The sequence below is a fragment of the Phaseolus vulgaris genome, chromosome 6 (genome assembly GCF_051622355.1).
Source record: "Phaseolus vulgaris cultivar YP4 chromosome 6, ASM5162235v1, whole genome shotgun sequence".
NCBI classification, from domain to species: domain Eukaryota; kingdom Viridiplantae; phylum Streptophyta; class Magnoliopsida; order Fabales; family Fabaceae; genus Phaseolus; species Phaseolus vulgaris.
Genome location: NC_143503.1, coordinates 25557738 through 25576662, shown reverse-complemented (window position 1 = coordinate 25576662; position 18925 = coordinate 25557738). Strand labels below are relative to the sequence as shown.

General features: G+C 30.3%; 1 protein-coding gene across 1 annotated transcript; it reads right to left on the bottom strand.

Annotated features, from left to right (window-relative positions):
• Positions 1-8692: 8692 nt before the first annotated feature.
• LOC137831565 (isoleucine N-monooxygenase 2) lies at positions 8693-10928 on the bottom strand. The gene is made up of 2 exons (XM_068639291.2): positions 9848-10928; positions 8693-9505 (listed from the first exon to the last, which is right to left on the bottom strand). The coding sequence occupies exons 1-2, from the start codon at positions 10829-10831 to the stop codon at positions 8876-8878; spliced, it is 1614 nt and encodes a 537-aa protein (XP_068495392.1). The 5' UTR covers positions 10832-10928; the 3' UTR covers positions 8693-8875.
• Positions 10929-18925: the final 7997 nt, after the last annotated feature.

The following is an 18925-nucleotide window of genomic DNA, read 5'->3' as shown; positions in this document are numbered from 1 at the left end:
TCCTCCTTCTCCCATTAATAAACCGTAAGCAAACTTGACTAAAAATCCTGTTGTCTCTCTATCCTTTCAAATCCATTTATCCCTTATATCTGACTCTATTCTCCTATTAGTAATCGTCTCTAAGAGTTGTCTTTCTTGATCCTCCTCCCAAGCGAAAAAAAAACCCCTTCTCCACCTTAAATTCCACTCCCAGATTCCGTTAATCCTTGATCCACATTCACATATGTTTGCTTCCTTAAGAACAGATAAAGAGAATAACCTTGAGAATCTACTTGCATAATTAATTAATTACACAACTGAATTATCCATTTTCCATTTGATATACACCCTTTATCACTATACACTACAAGAAAATCATGAAATAGAAACTAATTTTTAGTGACAAAAAATAATTAGTTACTATAGTGACTAAATTAAAGATAATTTAAGAGACTAAAGATTTTTTGGTTTCTAAATTAGTTTCTATTATTGTTAAATGGTTTCTAGGTATCTAATTAGCAATCAACGTTTTTTCTAACAAATTTAGAAACTAAATAATTGGTAGTTAAAACCTTGGTTGTTAATTAGATATCAATTTAGAAACCGTTATTAACAAGAAACTAATTTAGAAACCAATTTTTTTTTCTAGTTTTTGGTCTCTAATTTAATTAGTATAGTAACTATTTTATTTTTTCTAAAATTGATTTCTATTTCATATTTTTTCTTGTAGTGACAATTTAAAAAAAAAGATATTTTAAAGATATTCTAACCCTATAACGTATAGTAGAGGTTATGAACAGCATAATCTTCAAGAAAAACAAACAAAATAATATCTCTCTGTCACCAACTGTTGATAGAGAATAAGGTAGTTCTCTATTAACATTAAAAAAAATCTCGAAAAGCATAAAACTAAAGAACTGTTATGAAGATCCCAAATTTGATGATGAAACACTCTAAAATATTTTATATTTGTTTAATTTATTTATTTTTGAAAAAAAAAATCTCAAATTTGATGGAAGTTGTAAATAATTGTTGATATATTTTATAATATACTGTGTGTTGTTGGAAGATGAGAGGTGTAAAAATCAGTAGGAAAATTATACAATGACAATCTAGCTCCAGTATACAATTCTCTTTCTTTACCTAAAATTTTAACTTTTGTATGAAATGATAAAAATACCCTTTTTTTTATATCATCAATGAAGAGTTGTATAGTGGAGCAAGTTGTCCATATATCATTGCTCAAATCAATATAATTGACATGCGACGTGTCGCGAGGAACAATGTAAAACAAATGGAAAATGTGTAAGTACTTGTGAGGCGCAGAGCAAACTAATAAAATTGTGGTGAAGAAAGAATGAACAACGTACACGAGTTAAGTAACAGAAGGATACAAATTATGCAGCTTTTTGTAGGCCTGTTGGTGCTAACAGATATGGATGAGGGGAGATGTATCAGAAGGATACAAATTTGATCCTACCAGTATTGGGAAGCAGGCCAAAGTTTTAGAGTATAATTGTGACAGCAGGAGTGATTGGTGTGTTCATTGTATATCAAACATAATTTTAATAAAAAAATATATAAAATGAAATTATGCAGCTCAAATATTACTTCTGTATTTGTTAGAAATAAAAAAAGTGAAATCGTGGCTTCCCAAACATGATTTATTTAATTTCATAATTTTTCTACAATTTATTTATTTTGATAATTTCTTTAAAATTTTATATTAAAATGATAAAGTTTCTCGTATATAATACCAAAAATATAAATGATTTTTTTTTAAGAACTACATATAAAATAGTTTAAACATGTTGTGTTAGAGGACTGTTTTGTCGGGAGTCTTTCTAAAGCTTCAAACATAAAGGTAGTGAAGGAGAGTTTTCTTATGGGAGGGTTCAACTTTGTGCGGCTAAGATACCTAGATCCGAAGTATGTCTTATTATCAAGTGATGTGGAGGGTTATGTAGAAAAGCTTATATGGAAAAAAATAAAGAATGATTGAACGACATTTCTGACTCTATAGTTCCTTGGTTTGAGTCTTTTGAGGTAGTGGATAAACTTGTGTGGGTTCACTGTAGAGGAATTCCTTTGAATTTCTGGAAGCAATCAATGCTTTGAGCTTGTAGTGTCTCTTGTTGGAACTTTCATTGAGGTGTACGAAGCAACAACTTCACGGAAGATTCTTGAATTTTTCAGACTTCGCATCAGAATGTCATTGGGAGCTTTGGCAAACCTGTTTAAAGTCGTAAGAATTAATGATGTTCTATGCAAGATTTTTTCCGAAGAAATGGCGGTTGTACAAACAGTCGCACTTGTAAATGAACTTACTTACAAAAATGTCACTGCATTTTTTACAAAAGCGTTTGAGCGCAAAGCCGCACTAAATAAACCGCACTTGTTTATACATTTTGTACTAGTGTTTGTTCTTTTATAAATCTGTAAAGTGTGTGGAAATCCTGTAAAATCAGAGGGTGTTCTGACTAAGGGTGTATTTTGCAAAGAGGGTGAGTGGTTATTGTTGTATCAAGATCACTTCTTTGTGGTTGTGTGAATTGTAATCTATGATTGGTTACTAGTGGAACCCAGTGGTTGTTCTGGAAACTAGATGTAGCTCAAGATTGAGTGAACCAATATAAATTGGTTGAGTAATCTAACTCTCTCTCTCACTGATTATAAACTGTTTGTTTTAATTTTGCTTTTGTTACTACCATAAACAACCGGTTAAAACAAAGTCTCAACCGATTGAAATTCTACAAACAGTTTCTTTTACATTGGTTGATTGTTTTCCTTGATTGCTTAATTTGTGATTTGTGATATATTCAATCTTTGCGAAAATCTTTTGATAAACAATTCACCCTCTCCCCATCTTATTTAAGCCATTATAATTCCAACAACTTCAGGGTGTTCCAACCCTTATACACAAAGTGACAAAAGCCAACCTGCTCAGCAAGTGTTCAATCAGGCTCTTCATACCTTTAAACCAAATCTCAAAAGAAAGGAATGACGAACCACTCCAAAACCCAACCCCTACTATCATGTCCGTGTTCAAACAATCAGTCTTTAGTCTAACCAATACACACAAAACAAACCCTACTATAACCAAAGAAACTACCTACACTATTACAAATCATAAGAAAAATAGATATTTGTTGTACAATATGTCAAAAGTTCATGCATAAAGATGCTTGGGATAGACAAGAATTATGGGTGACGACATGGTGCATTTTGTTTACTATAGGGTACAATTTTGTTCTAAAATTATTGATTTTGAAAACATTTCAGAGTTAATTATGTGTATGAAAAGTGTTGTGTTTAAAAAAAAAATGATATACTTTCCATATTTAGGTAGAAAAAGAAGTAAAAAATGTATTTTATACAACAGTTTCATTTGCATGTTTCATTTCTTATTTTTTTTTATTATAGGGATTATATGTACCACTTTCATTTTGAAGTTTTTAAATTTTGTTATGTAGTTTATAAAAAAAATTTATTTTCATATGTTGTTTTATTTAAGAAATTTGATTAATAAATTAAAATTAAAATATTAATAGAATGTAATTTGAAAAAACAAACGCGAGTAAAGAAGACTATTGTTGATGTAAAACAAATACAAAACATTGTTAAAATATAATAAAAATGTTAAAACTTTTAGTTGTAGGTCTAATAACATGGTTATGTTGGAAACATAATGGACACATATCTGACGTGAAGGACCAATACGGGAGAAGGTGTGAAGCTGGGTGGAAGGTAATCCGTCAACACTAAGTTTGTAGGTAATTTTTGTATATTAGTGCAGCAATTGTTTTTTTCTAAGCAGATAGAGGAGACTGATCTTTTTGTCTTTGTGTAATTTTGATTTGTTAGTTGATGGCCCAACATATTATTGGTTAAAAGTCATTGTTATTGAAAATTCAAGAATTATTATATAAACGGTCTTATATAAATTTAAGAAGAAAATTCCTTTTTATCTTGTTTACTTTAAAAGTCGGTGTTCTCACTGCAAGAAAATCATGAAATAGAAATTAATTTTTAGAAACCAAAATAATTAGTTGCAATAGTAAATAAATTAGAGACCATTTTAAAAATTAAACAAAATTTTAGTTTCTAAATTAGTTTCTATTATTGTTAAATAATTCTTAAATTGGTATCTAATTAGCAACCAAGGTTTTAGAAACCAAATTTAGAAACTAAATAATTGGTAGTTAAAACATTGGTTGCTCTAAATAATTGGTAGTTAAAACATTGGTTGCTAATTAGATACCAATTTAGAAACTATTTAACAATAATAGAAACTAATTTAGAAACTTATTTTTTTTATTTTGTTTTTAAAAAGTACTTCAATAGATGAGAAAAAAAATATAAACTATCATTGACATCGACTCTTTTTTTTTATCAGCAATAAAAAATAAATAAATGGAAACCACTTCAGGTGGTCCAACCCTTTTACAAGAACACAGAGAATCCAACTCCTAACTTGGCACGCAAAACCGTTAGACAAAGGACCAACCAAATCAAGCGATAACTAGCTTTACTGAATCAGTCGTATACAGGTCAAAGGATCCATAACCCAACAGGGTAGAAAAAATAAACTTCGCAAGACTTTGCAGCAATCCAAGACCTAACATTTACTTGTGCTGAGGCAAAAACTTCTAACACATCTACCATCGTTCCATTAAACCATGTGAGACTATATTAACAATATTGACACTCTTAAAATATTTTATTTAATTAATTAATTTTTTTTTATAAAAAATATATAAACTATCATTATTGACAAACAACCAATAGAAAAATGCGAGGATTGAAATTTAAATGGACCTCGTAAGCATGAAGTACGACACTTATGGAGTAGGAGTAGACAAAAACACACATACGTGGTCCAAATCAATATGTTCCCATTCACGTTTTAATTATTTTTTTTATAGTTTTAGTGCAAAGCGTTTATATAATTTCTCAAATATGCATTATTGTGATACTATGTGGCTCACTTTTTATTCATTAAAAAATTTCTAATGCAAATAATCTTGTAATTACTTTTTATAGAATTTCAAAAAAATAATTTATGCTTATTTAGAATAATTAAAGTTACTTTTCGAAAAAAGTCATTTTATGATAAGTTACTCAAACTAGCTTCTCATTTTAATTAGACTTTAAATTCTTTTAAAAAAATTATTATTTAAAAACCTTAATAAAATTTATAAAAACTTTTAGTATGACAAAGTGTAACGATCAGGAACATTACGTGAAGCAAAATCATTAATTCATAATTGTCATAGTGATAAATTTTCATTTTAAAATTGATAATGGAAAGTGGTATCATCCACAGGATAACATATTTACCTTATATTTTTTTTGGTTGTTATTAAAGAATACATATGTGTAACATTAACACGCTAGAAGACACGGTTTAGCCCAAAACAAAATTCAAACGAGATAAATCTGTATACTAAAATTATTTTATATAAAAAATTAATATAATAAAATAAAGTTGAGAAAATTCAGGACATTTTTCAATGCATGAAAAACTTACAGTCCTGCAAAATAACTCAACAAATAATCGAAATTTTTTATTGATAAACTACTATTAAATAGAAATAGACAAAAATAATTAATTGTTGTATTTACTAAATTATATTTTTTTTTTGAGATTACAAAAATTATTAATATTTAAATTAGTTTTTGTTATTGATAAATAATTTTTTAATTGATATCTAATTATCTAAATTAGTTAATATATCAACTAATTATTTTTTATTTTTAAAATTAATTTTTATTTAATTATTTCTTTAAAAATAATAATTTTTTTATCTTTAAAATTATTTTTTATTTAATTATTTTTCTAGAAATCATAAATTATTATGATATTATTTTATCAACAAAGAATAAAAAATGGACATTTCTGAAGTGGCTTTAACCCTTATACAACTGTATGCAACCTCTCTCTCTTGCTTTCATATTCATAGACACGGCAAACTACTGCCAAAAACAAAAAAGAACATAGCATTTGATAAAGTTTACTTCCCGCAGATTATGCAACAGGCTCCTGCATAATGCAGTATACACCAACACCACTTAAGAATGCCTTTGCAACTAGAAAAATGAAAAGGTTCATGGTTGGCATGCAACAATACATCCATAGCTTGTCCGGTTGATATGCGGATGTAGTACCTTGTCAATGGCTTGGTGTACACATCATCAACACAAGAAGAGTGAGGTTATGATGGTAAGAACATAGCACCATAGATAGTGGCTCTTATCCATTCAATATGAGCATGCCACCATATGGTTCCTCCAAAGAAAAATCAATTTCATTCCAGGTTGGATGGGGCCTGAGTGATGTATGATGGCCATCTGTTCTTGGATTCCTTGGCTGCTTCAGTCCATGCCAGCGCATAGTTGCCCCCGTTGTAATCATCAATGTAGATTGTGTCTCCATGCTAGTTGCTCCTTCATTCTCCCTATGCTCCAAGATATGCTTGGATCCAAGCTGGTGCTTATACTGAACAGGGTAATCATTAAGGTTGTTGTGTGTATGAGTTTGATTGCATGTAAGATGAATTCTCCCAAATAATTCAAACTGCTCCCTTTACATTACCATATATTCCATCTTCCTTCCACTTCCACTCCAGCTCCATAACATAATTCTAAACAACTGCATAATAACACTTCCAGTCTTGATCTACATCACACCTTTACTCCATTCTTCCCAAGTTTCATTCAGGTCCAGCAACTGCAAAAACAACTCCCTCTCGTGCCCAAAATAGAACAAAACTGTTTCAGTGCTACGTAATGTTGGATGCTGCCACCATGAATTGAATATTGTGTTGTCTAACCTATCATCTGCATCACAACACACACTAATTAATTATAGCAACATCTATTTATACTCCTATCTATACAAAACATCATAACTCACAAATCAAACTCATGTTAACGATTGAATTCAAAATTAAGGGGGTATAACACCTAATTAGAATAAAAAAATTGAAATTTATTTATTCTTCTCCTCATCCAATTCTACGCTTGTAGTTGAGCCAGACTTACAATTTCCTCTACATTCACCTTCCCTTCTTTAAAAATCACTCCGTTTCTATGGTTCCAAATGCTCCATACAACCACTACCCACACCCCTTTTTCAAGCTCAGTTCCTTTTTGCATTAAACTGAAATAATACAAACAGATGCAAATGATGTTTCATATCATGGTGATATGCAGATTGTATCTCTACCCATTCAGACACCTTTGACCATACCTTGAAAGATACCATGCATACCCCAAAGGGATGACTTACTGTTTTCTCTTCCTGGTTACATAAAAGGCATAAGATTGATGTTAATGTTATCTTTCTTCTTCGAAAATTATCTCTTGTTGGTACTCTTCCTTTGAGAATCCTCCATGCCAAAGTTAAACCATTAGGTATGACTTTGATATCTTGATTTATACGAGAATTCAAACTAAAAAAAAAACATAACAGCTAAAATCCGTATATAGCATTATCTACGAATTATCACTACCAAAATCCATATGTAATGTATTTTATTATTTAATTATTATTTACCAATATTATTACACTAATGTCTATTTTTAGGATTATTATTGACAATTATTTATATGCAATTACAATTCTCTATAGTAGTTGTTTTAATATTATGTCAATTGTTCAGTTCCACCCTACAATAGTGCTAGCATCATGGCATTTATTCCATTTGATCCTATGCTAAAAGCGATTTTGTGTGAACTTTTGACTGTTTGTGTCTCTTTAGCACCCATACTATTTCTCTTGTTTCTTGTAGTGAAGATAATGCTTTAATTTTTCAAAATTTCTTATATACACACATAAAGTGTATACTCTTTTTTCCATATCTATTTGTCTTTCATTTTTATCTTCACATTTGAATATCATTTATGTCATTGATTAAGTTTTCATACAATGCAACTTCCCACTCCAGAGCCCCCCTTCTCCATCTCCATTGAAGGTCCATTTCCACATATTATTTTCTCAATATAAATTGATAAATAATTGTTAGTGGAGCTTTACAACATCATATTTTTTAGAAGGAGAATGGGATGGGCTTGTGTCATTTTAGCCAATCTGTTTTCTGTTTTAGCTTTTTAATACTGGTGTGTAGAATTTTATGTAGCTTGTATAAAGGTTTTGAAACCTCTCTTTAATTTAATTTTATTCTTTGTTAATAAAAAAATAGTTGTTGATCAATTAATTACACCATGCTATTCCTACAACTTAAATGATGTAAAGTTTTAATTCCAAGTCGAAGAAGTGAATTAATCAATTGCTAATAGCATATTATTGTGTTATTAATGAATTAGTTAGTTGATAAAATATTTTAGTATTCAGTTAAAAATAATAGTTCCTAGAATTATGGAACATGATTTTTATTTAATTTTTTTTTTATTAATAAAGAATGAAATTAAATTAAGAAGGATAAAAAAAGGTATCCCAACCCTTTACACAAACCCAACTATGTTTTAGGACCTAAAAAAAACACCCCAAAACAGGAAGAAATAATGATTTTTATTTAGTTATTTCAATATATTTAAATCCAAGTCATATTCGAAAAAATTTGAACAATTCCGCAGTGTAATAATGTTATATTTAACATCTCGTCACAAAAGTTAGAAGGTATTCATAATATTAGTATTTGAGATAAACAATACAAGTTCATAGTTAAATGAATGCTATTGTAACAATAACTTTAATAAGTACTAACTTTATTATTGTGTGTTAAAAACATGGACTAATTAGAAAAATTCAAACAAATTTTTATTTATTACATATACATTCATTTATTTCTTCCCTTTGTGATTTATTTGAATCAATTAACTATTGCTTCATTTTAAAATATCAGCGTCTATATAAATTAAATATGGATTTAATTTAGAGTTGGTATAGCTGTGGTGGTAATCTTGGGTGAGCAACTGCCAAAAGTGGTTGTGCAAGAAGGATATCATGGTCTGACTCAGAGAGGTTGATGGTTGAAACATTGGGTGGTGCAGTCCAAGTGAAGCCATGGAGCAGTCTAGCAAATAACATCACTGTCATTGTGGTTCCAAGCATCACTCCGGGACACCCACGCCTTCCTGTGCTAAATGATATCAACTTCAAATTTGGTTCCGTCAAAACCACATCATCTCCATCACTCTTGAGGTGGCGTTCAGGTTTGAACTTGTAGGGTTCATTCCACACTTTTGGGTTTCTTCCAAGTTCTTGTCTGCTTAGCAGTACATGGCTACCCTTAGGGATGAAGTAATTTCCCACCATGGTGTCACTCATAGAGACATGGGGAGGAATAAAAGGTGCGATGGGATGAAGACGAAATGCTTCTTTTGCACAAGCCTTCACATAGTTTAGCTTAGGTATATCTGATTCTTGGACCATCCTGTCTTTTCCTACCACACTGTCCAATTCTTCAACAGCTCGATGGAGCAACTCTGGTTGGTTAATCATCTCAGCAAGTGCCCATTCAAAAGCATTTGATGGATTGTCCACCGTTGCAAGCATCAATTCCTACAAAGAGTTTGAATATTTAATTCAAATTTCATCTTTATAACATGCATGAAATGTAGCCAAATCAGACATTATTGTATATGATCTATAACTACCGTACATGATCCCAATCCATCTTACAAACTTTTAATTATACGGAGGTTAAAAGAAAAGGGTAAAACGAGAAACTGATAGAGCTGAGAAGAAAAGAGGAGAAAGATAGAAAGGAAAGAAGGTGAAAGTGGATGGAAAAAGAGAATAAATGTATGTTTATAAACCCCTCTCCCGCATGAAATATGATTTGCATTTACGTGTTAGTATAAGTACGAAAAAACAAAGTAAGAGAAAAGTGAAGTATCTTACTATGATTTGTGCATTGATCTCTTCCAGTGTTAAGGATGGGTTATTGTTGGAGTCTTTCAGAGAGATGAGAACATCAAGCCAGTCCTCTTCATCAACCTTTAATCCATCGTTCCATTGTTTGATTCTCTGTTGAACGATGGGATCATGATACTTCTTGATGATGCTCAAAGCTTCCTTCACTTTCTTCTCGTGACCATCCAAGTCAAGTGCCCTCAAGCATGGCATATAATCAGAAACAGAAAAGGAATAAATGTAGTTGAGCAAATCAAAGATGGAATCGACATGTTCTACTTCCTCAAAACCGGGCCCTCCATCCTCTCTAGCCTCCCCAAAATACCTTGCATTAAAAGTAATTTTTCTGATAAGGTTGCCACAATAATGCCTTGCAGCAGTCCTAACGTTCACAAGGCCAGAAATACCATCGTTCACCATTTTGCACTTGTTGTAGACGTAAAACATAAGGTTATCAGCTTCTTCAGTCCTTTTGTCGTGAAGCCATAGGTGCTTGTGTGGAGAGAGCAAATCCTTGGTTACGATTTTCTTCATTTTCTTCCACTGGTCCCCAAAGGGCGCAAAAATTGTTGTTGAATATCCACTAGTGATGAGTTCAGTGGACATGCTTAGTGATCTTGATGCAAAAGTTGCATCTTGTTTTCTCAAGAACTCAGTAGCAATGGTGGGAGATGTGACTGGGATAACATAGGCATTTCCTAAGCGGATACATGCAATTTCAGTGTTCATTTCTTTCATGAGATTATGTATCCACTTATATGCAGGTTTTTTTGCAAGCAGTTCAGGAAGGTTGCCTACTATAGGCCATGGTTTGGGACCTGGAGGGAGGTTTGGCTTCTGTTTCTTGGAATAACTCTCTGTGAAGTTAGACCTTAGGGTTTTGATCATAATCATGAAGCAGGTGATTATCGCAAGCAAAGAAGGCCAAGAGCTTTGAAGATTTGACAACAGAAGAAATGGGGTGTAACCCATGATTTGGAAAAGTTTTGTAACTGAAAAAGGAAGAAACTAAGGAGAAGTACTTTGGCTAATGTTTTTAGAGGAAAAGTTTATGATAAATGACCAAAACTTGATGCCTATTTATAGCATTGCTAAAGCTTCTGACTAAATATATGCATTATGATGTTAAGTTCTCTTGGTACGGGATATCGCGTAAAAAGCCTTGACACAGAAGACGCGTGCATGGTCAAAATATTTTGGATTTGCATGGAGAGGTAGTGTACATAAAATGTGTTTTTCATGTTGTTGCTTTTTATTATTTTTTTTATGGACGTCAGCTTGGCCTGGCACTTTATTATAGTGTGGTTTGATTAATATTATTCTTACTGTTTACAAACCCAATTCAATTAACAGTGTATAACTAATTACTTACACAGCTGTATTATGCATTTTGCAATTCATGCACACCCTTTACACACTACAGTTCTTAAATATATTTTTTATATCTTTTGTTTTTTTCTTATAAAACATGTTTTTGGACATGATTACAGTGAGGTAAAAAGTTGATATAGCCTCGAGCACACACATATATATGGTTTTAATCATGAACCTTTTTCCCTTGGATCAGAGCTTGTGCGATCCAAAGCTTAAGTTCAATTTGATATTTTCTGAGGATGAAGAATTCCAGGAGTTTTAATCTGAACAATAAATGGAGTTTGATTCTTGTATGTCCAACGTTTAGTGGCAGAAGTAATATGGAACTTTTCTCTATGAGAGGTAGCATTAATCCAGTTTGCTATGAGAATCCAAATATATCCCTATGCCCTTTTTCCACATCTCTAAAACACTAAAAGGTGGACAAACCACTACAGGAAAAAGTTATATTAACAGGTGGACAAACCACTACAACAAAAATTATATTAACAGGTTTATTTTCACATCAAGTTAAAACTTTTATTAACTCATTTATCTAGGGTCGGAGGTTTTTTTTCTTTAAATCATCCTTAGGAAACGTGTTTTTTGAAAAAATTTTAAATTTTAGGAAAAGACTTTCAGAACTTCGATTAAATATCAGGAGTTTAAGAATTTCCGTAAAATACCATAGGTTTCAAAACCTTCGTAAAATACTATGAGTTTTATAATTTTCGTAAAATGACTTGCCTTTTGAGATAAACCCCATTTTTCACCATCTCTAACAATTCTTTTTTTTTTCTCAACAATGAATAAATTAAATAATTGAGACACTTTAGGGGTGTCTCAATCCTTTTACCTTAAAAAGTTCTTTACCAGCTTCCTGTACTCCAAACCAATACTAGACAGCAAAATAAATATCATAAAGGGCTCATCCCCTAACAACACCCCCAACTAAAATACATCTTTTTGATAAAATCCCTATTATACATATCACATAGTTTCTTATCTTTGCTATCTTTCTATTACATTCAGTTAGATTCATAGTTTATTAAGCCAGTTTACCCTCCTTTATGTTAATCATTTCGTACAAAATACAAATATACATTTGAGTCAATATTATCTATACTTTCATTCCATCATGTGACTCGTGTTTTCCTCCCTGCAAACCACAAAAAAAAATTATCTACTAAAGAGATAAAGTTAGTAATATCAGTCCGAACAGTTTATTAGACCATATACTTAATTGGTTCCTTCACTAAATACCACTACTGCTCCTGTTAAGCGAACACCCTTATAAATAAACATTACCCAAAAAATTGCAGCCTACCTAAACAATATCTCATAATCTCACACTGTCCTTTTGCCATCTATTTCACCTTCCCTTTCTCCTCTACTTACTGAGAGATCTCAAGCATTCCTTAGGGTCCATATACCATTGGGGGTATGTAATATCAACTGTATATTCTTGATTAGATATCCATGTACACGCCTTGAGTTGTGCCAACGTGAAAATTTTTGACACAATCTACTCTGTCATTCTTAAAGATAACTTGATTCCTTTTTCCCATATTTCCCCTACCACCGCTATCCACATACAACCTCACATCCTGTTTATCTTTGGTGTTGCCCATCCTAACTTAAATGACTCAAAATTGACTCTAGCATCCCAATGAAACGTCGTACTCATCCCTATCCACGCGTTGCACATATACCAAACCCTCCATGCAACTTTACACTTCAAGAAGACATGGTTGTATGTCTCCTCTTCTTCTCCACACATAACGCATGCGTTATTATCCATATCTATCCCTCTCTTTTACACATTAACCCTTGTTGGGAGTCTGTCTGCCAGAACGCGCCAATCGTCATCTTAGAGGGCAGTGCTTTAATACTCCAGAAAAACTCATATAAAGACCTCAATTCCCCTTCTCCCTCTGTCTTTAGTACCTTATACGCTGAGCTGACCGTGTAGTCAAGTTTTTCATCGGGCTTCCAGAGCCAATAATCTCTAACGATCCTCCTGACTTCTCTCTTCCACCACTGTTCTCCAGCACAGGCTCAATGACCGTCCACGACAGTCTTAGCAAAGAATCACAATTCAGTCACACTTATGTCTGTATCTAAGAAGAAGAAATACTAAATAAGGCATTATCTTCTTTTTATTCCAATATTGTTTCTTCCATCACCTTACTCCCCCAACTTGTATCATAAGTCACTCTTACCTAACTCTATAACAACCAGTGTTTATTACTGCTTTATATATTCTAAATAATTGCATTATCTATCACATGTGAATTTCAAAATATTGCAAGAATATATTGTGAGGAGAAATTAATTTTATTACTTCTCACTTTCACAATGAATTAATTATTAGATGCATTTTAAAATAAATGTCTTAATTTAAAATATTTCAAAATTATAAGAATTAAGTATTAACAATTTATAACTAAAACTAAAATTACACATAAAATATACCTACATCAAAAGTTAAAACAAAATATTTTTTTATCAACAACAAAGAAGAATAAGTATGGAAGTATTAGATACTCCAACTCATATTGAACGAGAATATTCTGCAAATGATTACAAATGGCAAAAATAGATAAGTCTATTTCGTCGCACCCTTATGAATTAGTCCCTTTACACGGTAAGATGTGGTTCATCTTAGTTGCACATCAATCCCACACAAAGTATAAACATTACATTTAGATTGCATTGCATTTGTCTCCCAAAAATTCACCCAAAAGGAATATATGAGTAGCACACTAGTACACCACAGTATTGCGGCTTCAAAATACCTCCCATAATGATCAATGGATAAGCACGGATTACATTGAATAGCAAATAGGCCCTGCATGAAAACAACATAGCAAAACACATTGGGGCTTCTTCATAAAAATAAGGAAAATACCATCATCCTAAAATAGTTTTTTACAGGATTGAAACATTTTTAAAATACTCAAATGTCATTTATTTTATTTTTTCTTGAAAAAAAATTTGAATTGTTTTATTGATATTTTAAGTTTTTTATTTAATAATATTATCTGAAAAAATGTTTAGTTTGTTGTTTTAATCCGTTAAAATTGAAAATATTTTAAAGTTATTAGTAAATAATAAAAAGAATCCATGCACTTAGTTTTTTATAAATTTTACTTTTTATTTTACTTATACCAAATTTTATTAAAAATAAATTAGCACATCCAATGAAATTCACATTTTTACAAGTTTTGTAAAATCTTAATTTTACTAGTTTTGAATGTTTTAAAATGTGTAATATATATTTAAACTTGTATGAGATTACAAAATGGTAGAACTGTAATGTTCACTAAAAAAAAACATTTGGTGACTTGATTTTGGATTAATATAAATATGTGTTTTGCAAACATAGTTTACGTTAAAAAACTTTTAATCTAATAATATTTTTTAATTAAAAATGTCAAGTGATGTAGTGTTTAGGGAGGTAAGTTATACATTGCAAGGTTTCATTTTAATCATAACAAAAATTTATTTCAAAATACGTCTCAAACTAATAACCCATACACTTTCCCATGTTTCATTTGATTAGACTAATATCACGTTTAAAAACATGTGATTCCTTTGCAAATAAGCACTTATATCACGTTTAAAAACATGTCATTCGTATGCACCACACATTTAAAAAAATTAGATCTCCTATTCATGCACTACACCATTAAAAATATTAACTCTCCTATTCATCACCGTCGAAAGCCATTTCTCTGTCCAGATTCACCTTTTTCATTAATAAATCTGATAATCAGAAAATCTACGACAATAATATTTTGCGACACTTAATTGATGCTGATGATTAACCAATTGAATAATTGGTAGGTAGTAATGAGAAACACATCACAAAATTAGTTGAAAAGCTAACTAAAATTTCAAATTTTAAAAGCTTAGAGATTAGTTAATTAATAGTTGGTACGAGGCTGACTGTAAGAAGGGGTTGGAGTTTACTTTGCTTCATCCACTATTAAATTATGTAAGCTATATGTATGGAAAGATGTTTATATGGAACCAGTTGCAAACAAATCACAATCTTGATGAATAGATATATGTACTAAGAACACGGATATCTCACACAATACAAACATAAACACACAGATATATATAATCTTTAAAATGTAGGACACGGAGACACATATATATATATATATATATATTATAACTATAAATTATATAAATTAACAGTAAATATTTATGTGCATAAGTATGTTTTAAAATTTATTGAGAGCAAGGAGATGTTTTTCATGACTGGTTCAAAAGAATTTGTTCCTTATTTTTATAATCATAATAAAAATTTATACAATAAATTTGAGTTTTAAAAAAATTATTGTATTTATACTTTCTAAAATTGTGTTAGAACCGTGTTAGAATTTTAAGAAATCCAACAAATATTTTTTGAATTTAACACTTCACCGATAAGTGTCGTACGAGTATTGACACCGATATATGTATCAAACACGGACACGCAGATAAATGTTCGAGCCTCGCATATGTAATATTTATGATAAAGGTCAGATAGATATTTGGTTTTACAAAAAGGCAGTCTGAAAAAATAGAGAAAGGAAATACTAATAATTTTTTAAAGATAATTGGTTAAGTAATCATATTGAAACAAAAAAATATGCGAGGAGTATTGAATATCCAATAGTAAAACGAAATTTGTACTGCAAGTTGAAGTTGGTAATTTGCCTGATAATGATTAGAAGGCGAAATCTTGAATGGAGAAGTAGTAAAACAAAACAAAAAATGCAAGTAAGCCTTAAAAAATTGTATGATGATTTAAATTATTTCTTATAAATTAAAAATATTATTTATATATTTAATAATTAAATAAAATAAGCATTTATTATACTAAAATACTACTTATAAAAAATGCATAATTTCATATAAATTAATTTCTATACACTACCAACTAATATCAACAATTGAAAAAGATATAAATATAATTACTTTAAAATTATAAAACTTCTCATATACAAGAAATTATTATTTAATTAAAGTGAAGATATAAAAGCAAAATTGTAAACGTGTCTTAAGTAATGAATTGTAATTAAATTAAGATGATAATATAAAATTAGCCGTGGCTAAAGAATTTACCCGTGCAAATTCTATGCATGATCGTGACAATGCTTTTAGGTGGTTGTTGTTGTATGACCTAAAGTATATCTCAAACAACAATAACACGTGTTAATTCTTAAAAAAAATGTATGCGTTAATCAATTCTTTGCAAAATTTATGTAATTACAGATTAGTTTGCAATTTATGAATTTCATAATAAATTAACATTTTAGTTTGTGTATGTACATCATAAATATTTATAGCTTGAAATTAATATTTATAAAATGGGATATTTTTTAGAATTTAACCTATGATATAATTAACATTTATGACAAAAAATAATTTAAAATATATAAATTATATTTTTAGTTTTAATAAAAACTAAAAATAAGATTATTTTGTTGGTGAAGATTATTTTGTTTATGTTTACGAATTTGTAAGTCATATGGTTGAGTAGTAGACTTTTTAATAAGAATTGAAACATTCTTGAAATGTTTTCTTTAATTAATTGATTTTTTGTTGATTAAAAATAATGCTTATGCTAATCACTTCAAAACAGTTAAAAAAAGTCAAAGCCTGAATGTTGCCGTAGAACAAATAATGACTAACAAATTCTCTTGGTATGTTGAGAATTAGGAATTTGTGAGCACATGTGGATGTGAGGATACATGCACAAGGACTCGCTGCACAAAAAATCTCTTTTTGATGAAAGTGGATTCATAGAATAACTTTGAGAATTTCTCTGACCTCAATGTAAACATATAAAATTTAAAGAAAGAAACACTATACTTTTGCTGTGTTTTTTTTTTTTTTATTATTGTTTAAGCTGAGAATGATGCAGAAATAGATTTAGGATAATATAATTTTTGTTACTTATAGATAAAGGTGTTTTTTTATATGGATTGAAATATCCGAGTATTTTCATTTATATTAATTTTTATTGTTAATTAAAAAAAATGAGGAATTTGTGTTTAGAGTTTTAGTTATGATTATATTAAAATTCTTGTATTGTATTTTTTTTATCGACAAATAATAAATAAATATTGAATATTTGAGAAGTACTCCAATTATGTTACAAAGAGAACCTTTCAACCAAACCTACAAGATCCAAGAAAATTATATACTCTTGTGTTTCAAAATCAACATCATAATAGTTCTTCCAAAACTACATAAAGAACCAACTGTTAAGAAGTCTTATTCGTATATACTTAGTTACTCCTAGGGGTGGTCATGGATTGAATTTTTCAAAATCTATTTTAGATTCAATCTAGATCCAAATCCAAATTCATTTTCACTAGATCAAATTTATTTGGATTTTTTTCAATTCCATTTAAATTAGATTAAATCTATACTAAATTCACTTTGTTAATATCAACTTGACATGGGATCAACTCAACTTAGTCTTGGTCAACTTGACTCGACCTGCACAACCCGACTCAAGTTGACCTAACCCAGCCCAACTCGACCTGGCCTAGGCCGACTTGGCTCAACCTGACTCGATCCAACTCAGCTTGACTTGGCTCCACCAAAACCTAGGCTGAATAGACTAGATCTAGGCTTGAGTCGACTTAGTTTGACCTTAGCCCACACTAACTCGACTCGACTTGGATCTAGGCCGACTCGACTCGAACTTGGTCAGGGCCGACTCGTCTCAACTTAGGCCTAGATCGACTCAGTTGACTGGACCTAGGTCCAGGACAATGGGGCTTGACATGGGTTGGACTTAAAATCCAATTCAAAATTCATTTTGGATAATCAAAAAATGTATCTAATATATATCTAATCCAAATCCAATTAAATAAATTCGACTTAAAATCCAAAAATATGGATTTAGTTATAAGATAAATCTATTTTAATGAACTCAAAAATAATATGAATTTGGATAATTATGAATTAAATTTGAAAATTTAGATTTTTTATCTACTTTTAAGTATGCGATAACTTTATACCAAACATATATATATATATTCCATAGTATGTGGAATGTGGAAAAATCATCTCAAATAATCACATTTATAGTACATGGTCTTAAACAACCTTAAACTCTCACTTCATTTATAAAATTCTCGGTGCTAATAAGAAATAAAAAGTTTTACCAGTCATAATCATCAAATCTAGCTAGCAATTGTAGTGGTGTTAAAAAACTAAGAAAAAAACCTACAAGTTGTTGTGTTACACGTTTATTAATTATTTCCCAAATTTAAACCATGATTAAAGGAGTTACAAAGATTGGGTGGGTGTAAAGCATTCAAAAGTTATTGATCAATATGAACCCTAATAATTGAAATTCATATAAGCAAGTTGAGAAGAAAAGTAATTGACACCAATTTTTGCAATATTAAAACCCATATTGGCTTCAACTTTTTAATTAAAAATTTGAGGGTTCATCTGAGACCTAGTCAACATGGAATTAGGATAGATACACAGCAACAGAAAGAGTAGAAGTATATTAAATTAAGGGAAAGAGTAGCAAGATGAACTTTTTCTTAGATTTCCCATAAAGTTCAAAGATACATATCACACACAATTGGATAAAGGATTATGATTATACATATCACACACATTATTTAGATAAACACAAATTTTTCTTAGATTGAGACTTTATCATTTTAAGTGTGTATGCTTGACAGA

Excerpts from the sequence above, each read along its gene's own strand:
- LOC137831565 (XM_068639291.2), bottom strand. The coding sequence starts at position 10,831 with ATGGGTTACACCCCATTTCTTCTGTTGTCAAATCTTCAAAGCTCTTGG. Across the intron at positions 9,506-9,847 it reads AGATCAATGCACAAATCATA|GAATTGATGCTTGCAACGGT; the intron begins GTAAGATACTTC and ends AACTCTTTGTAG.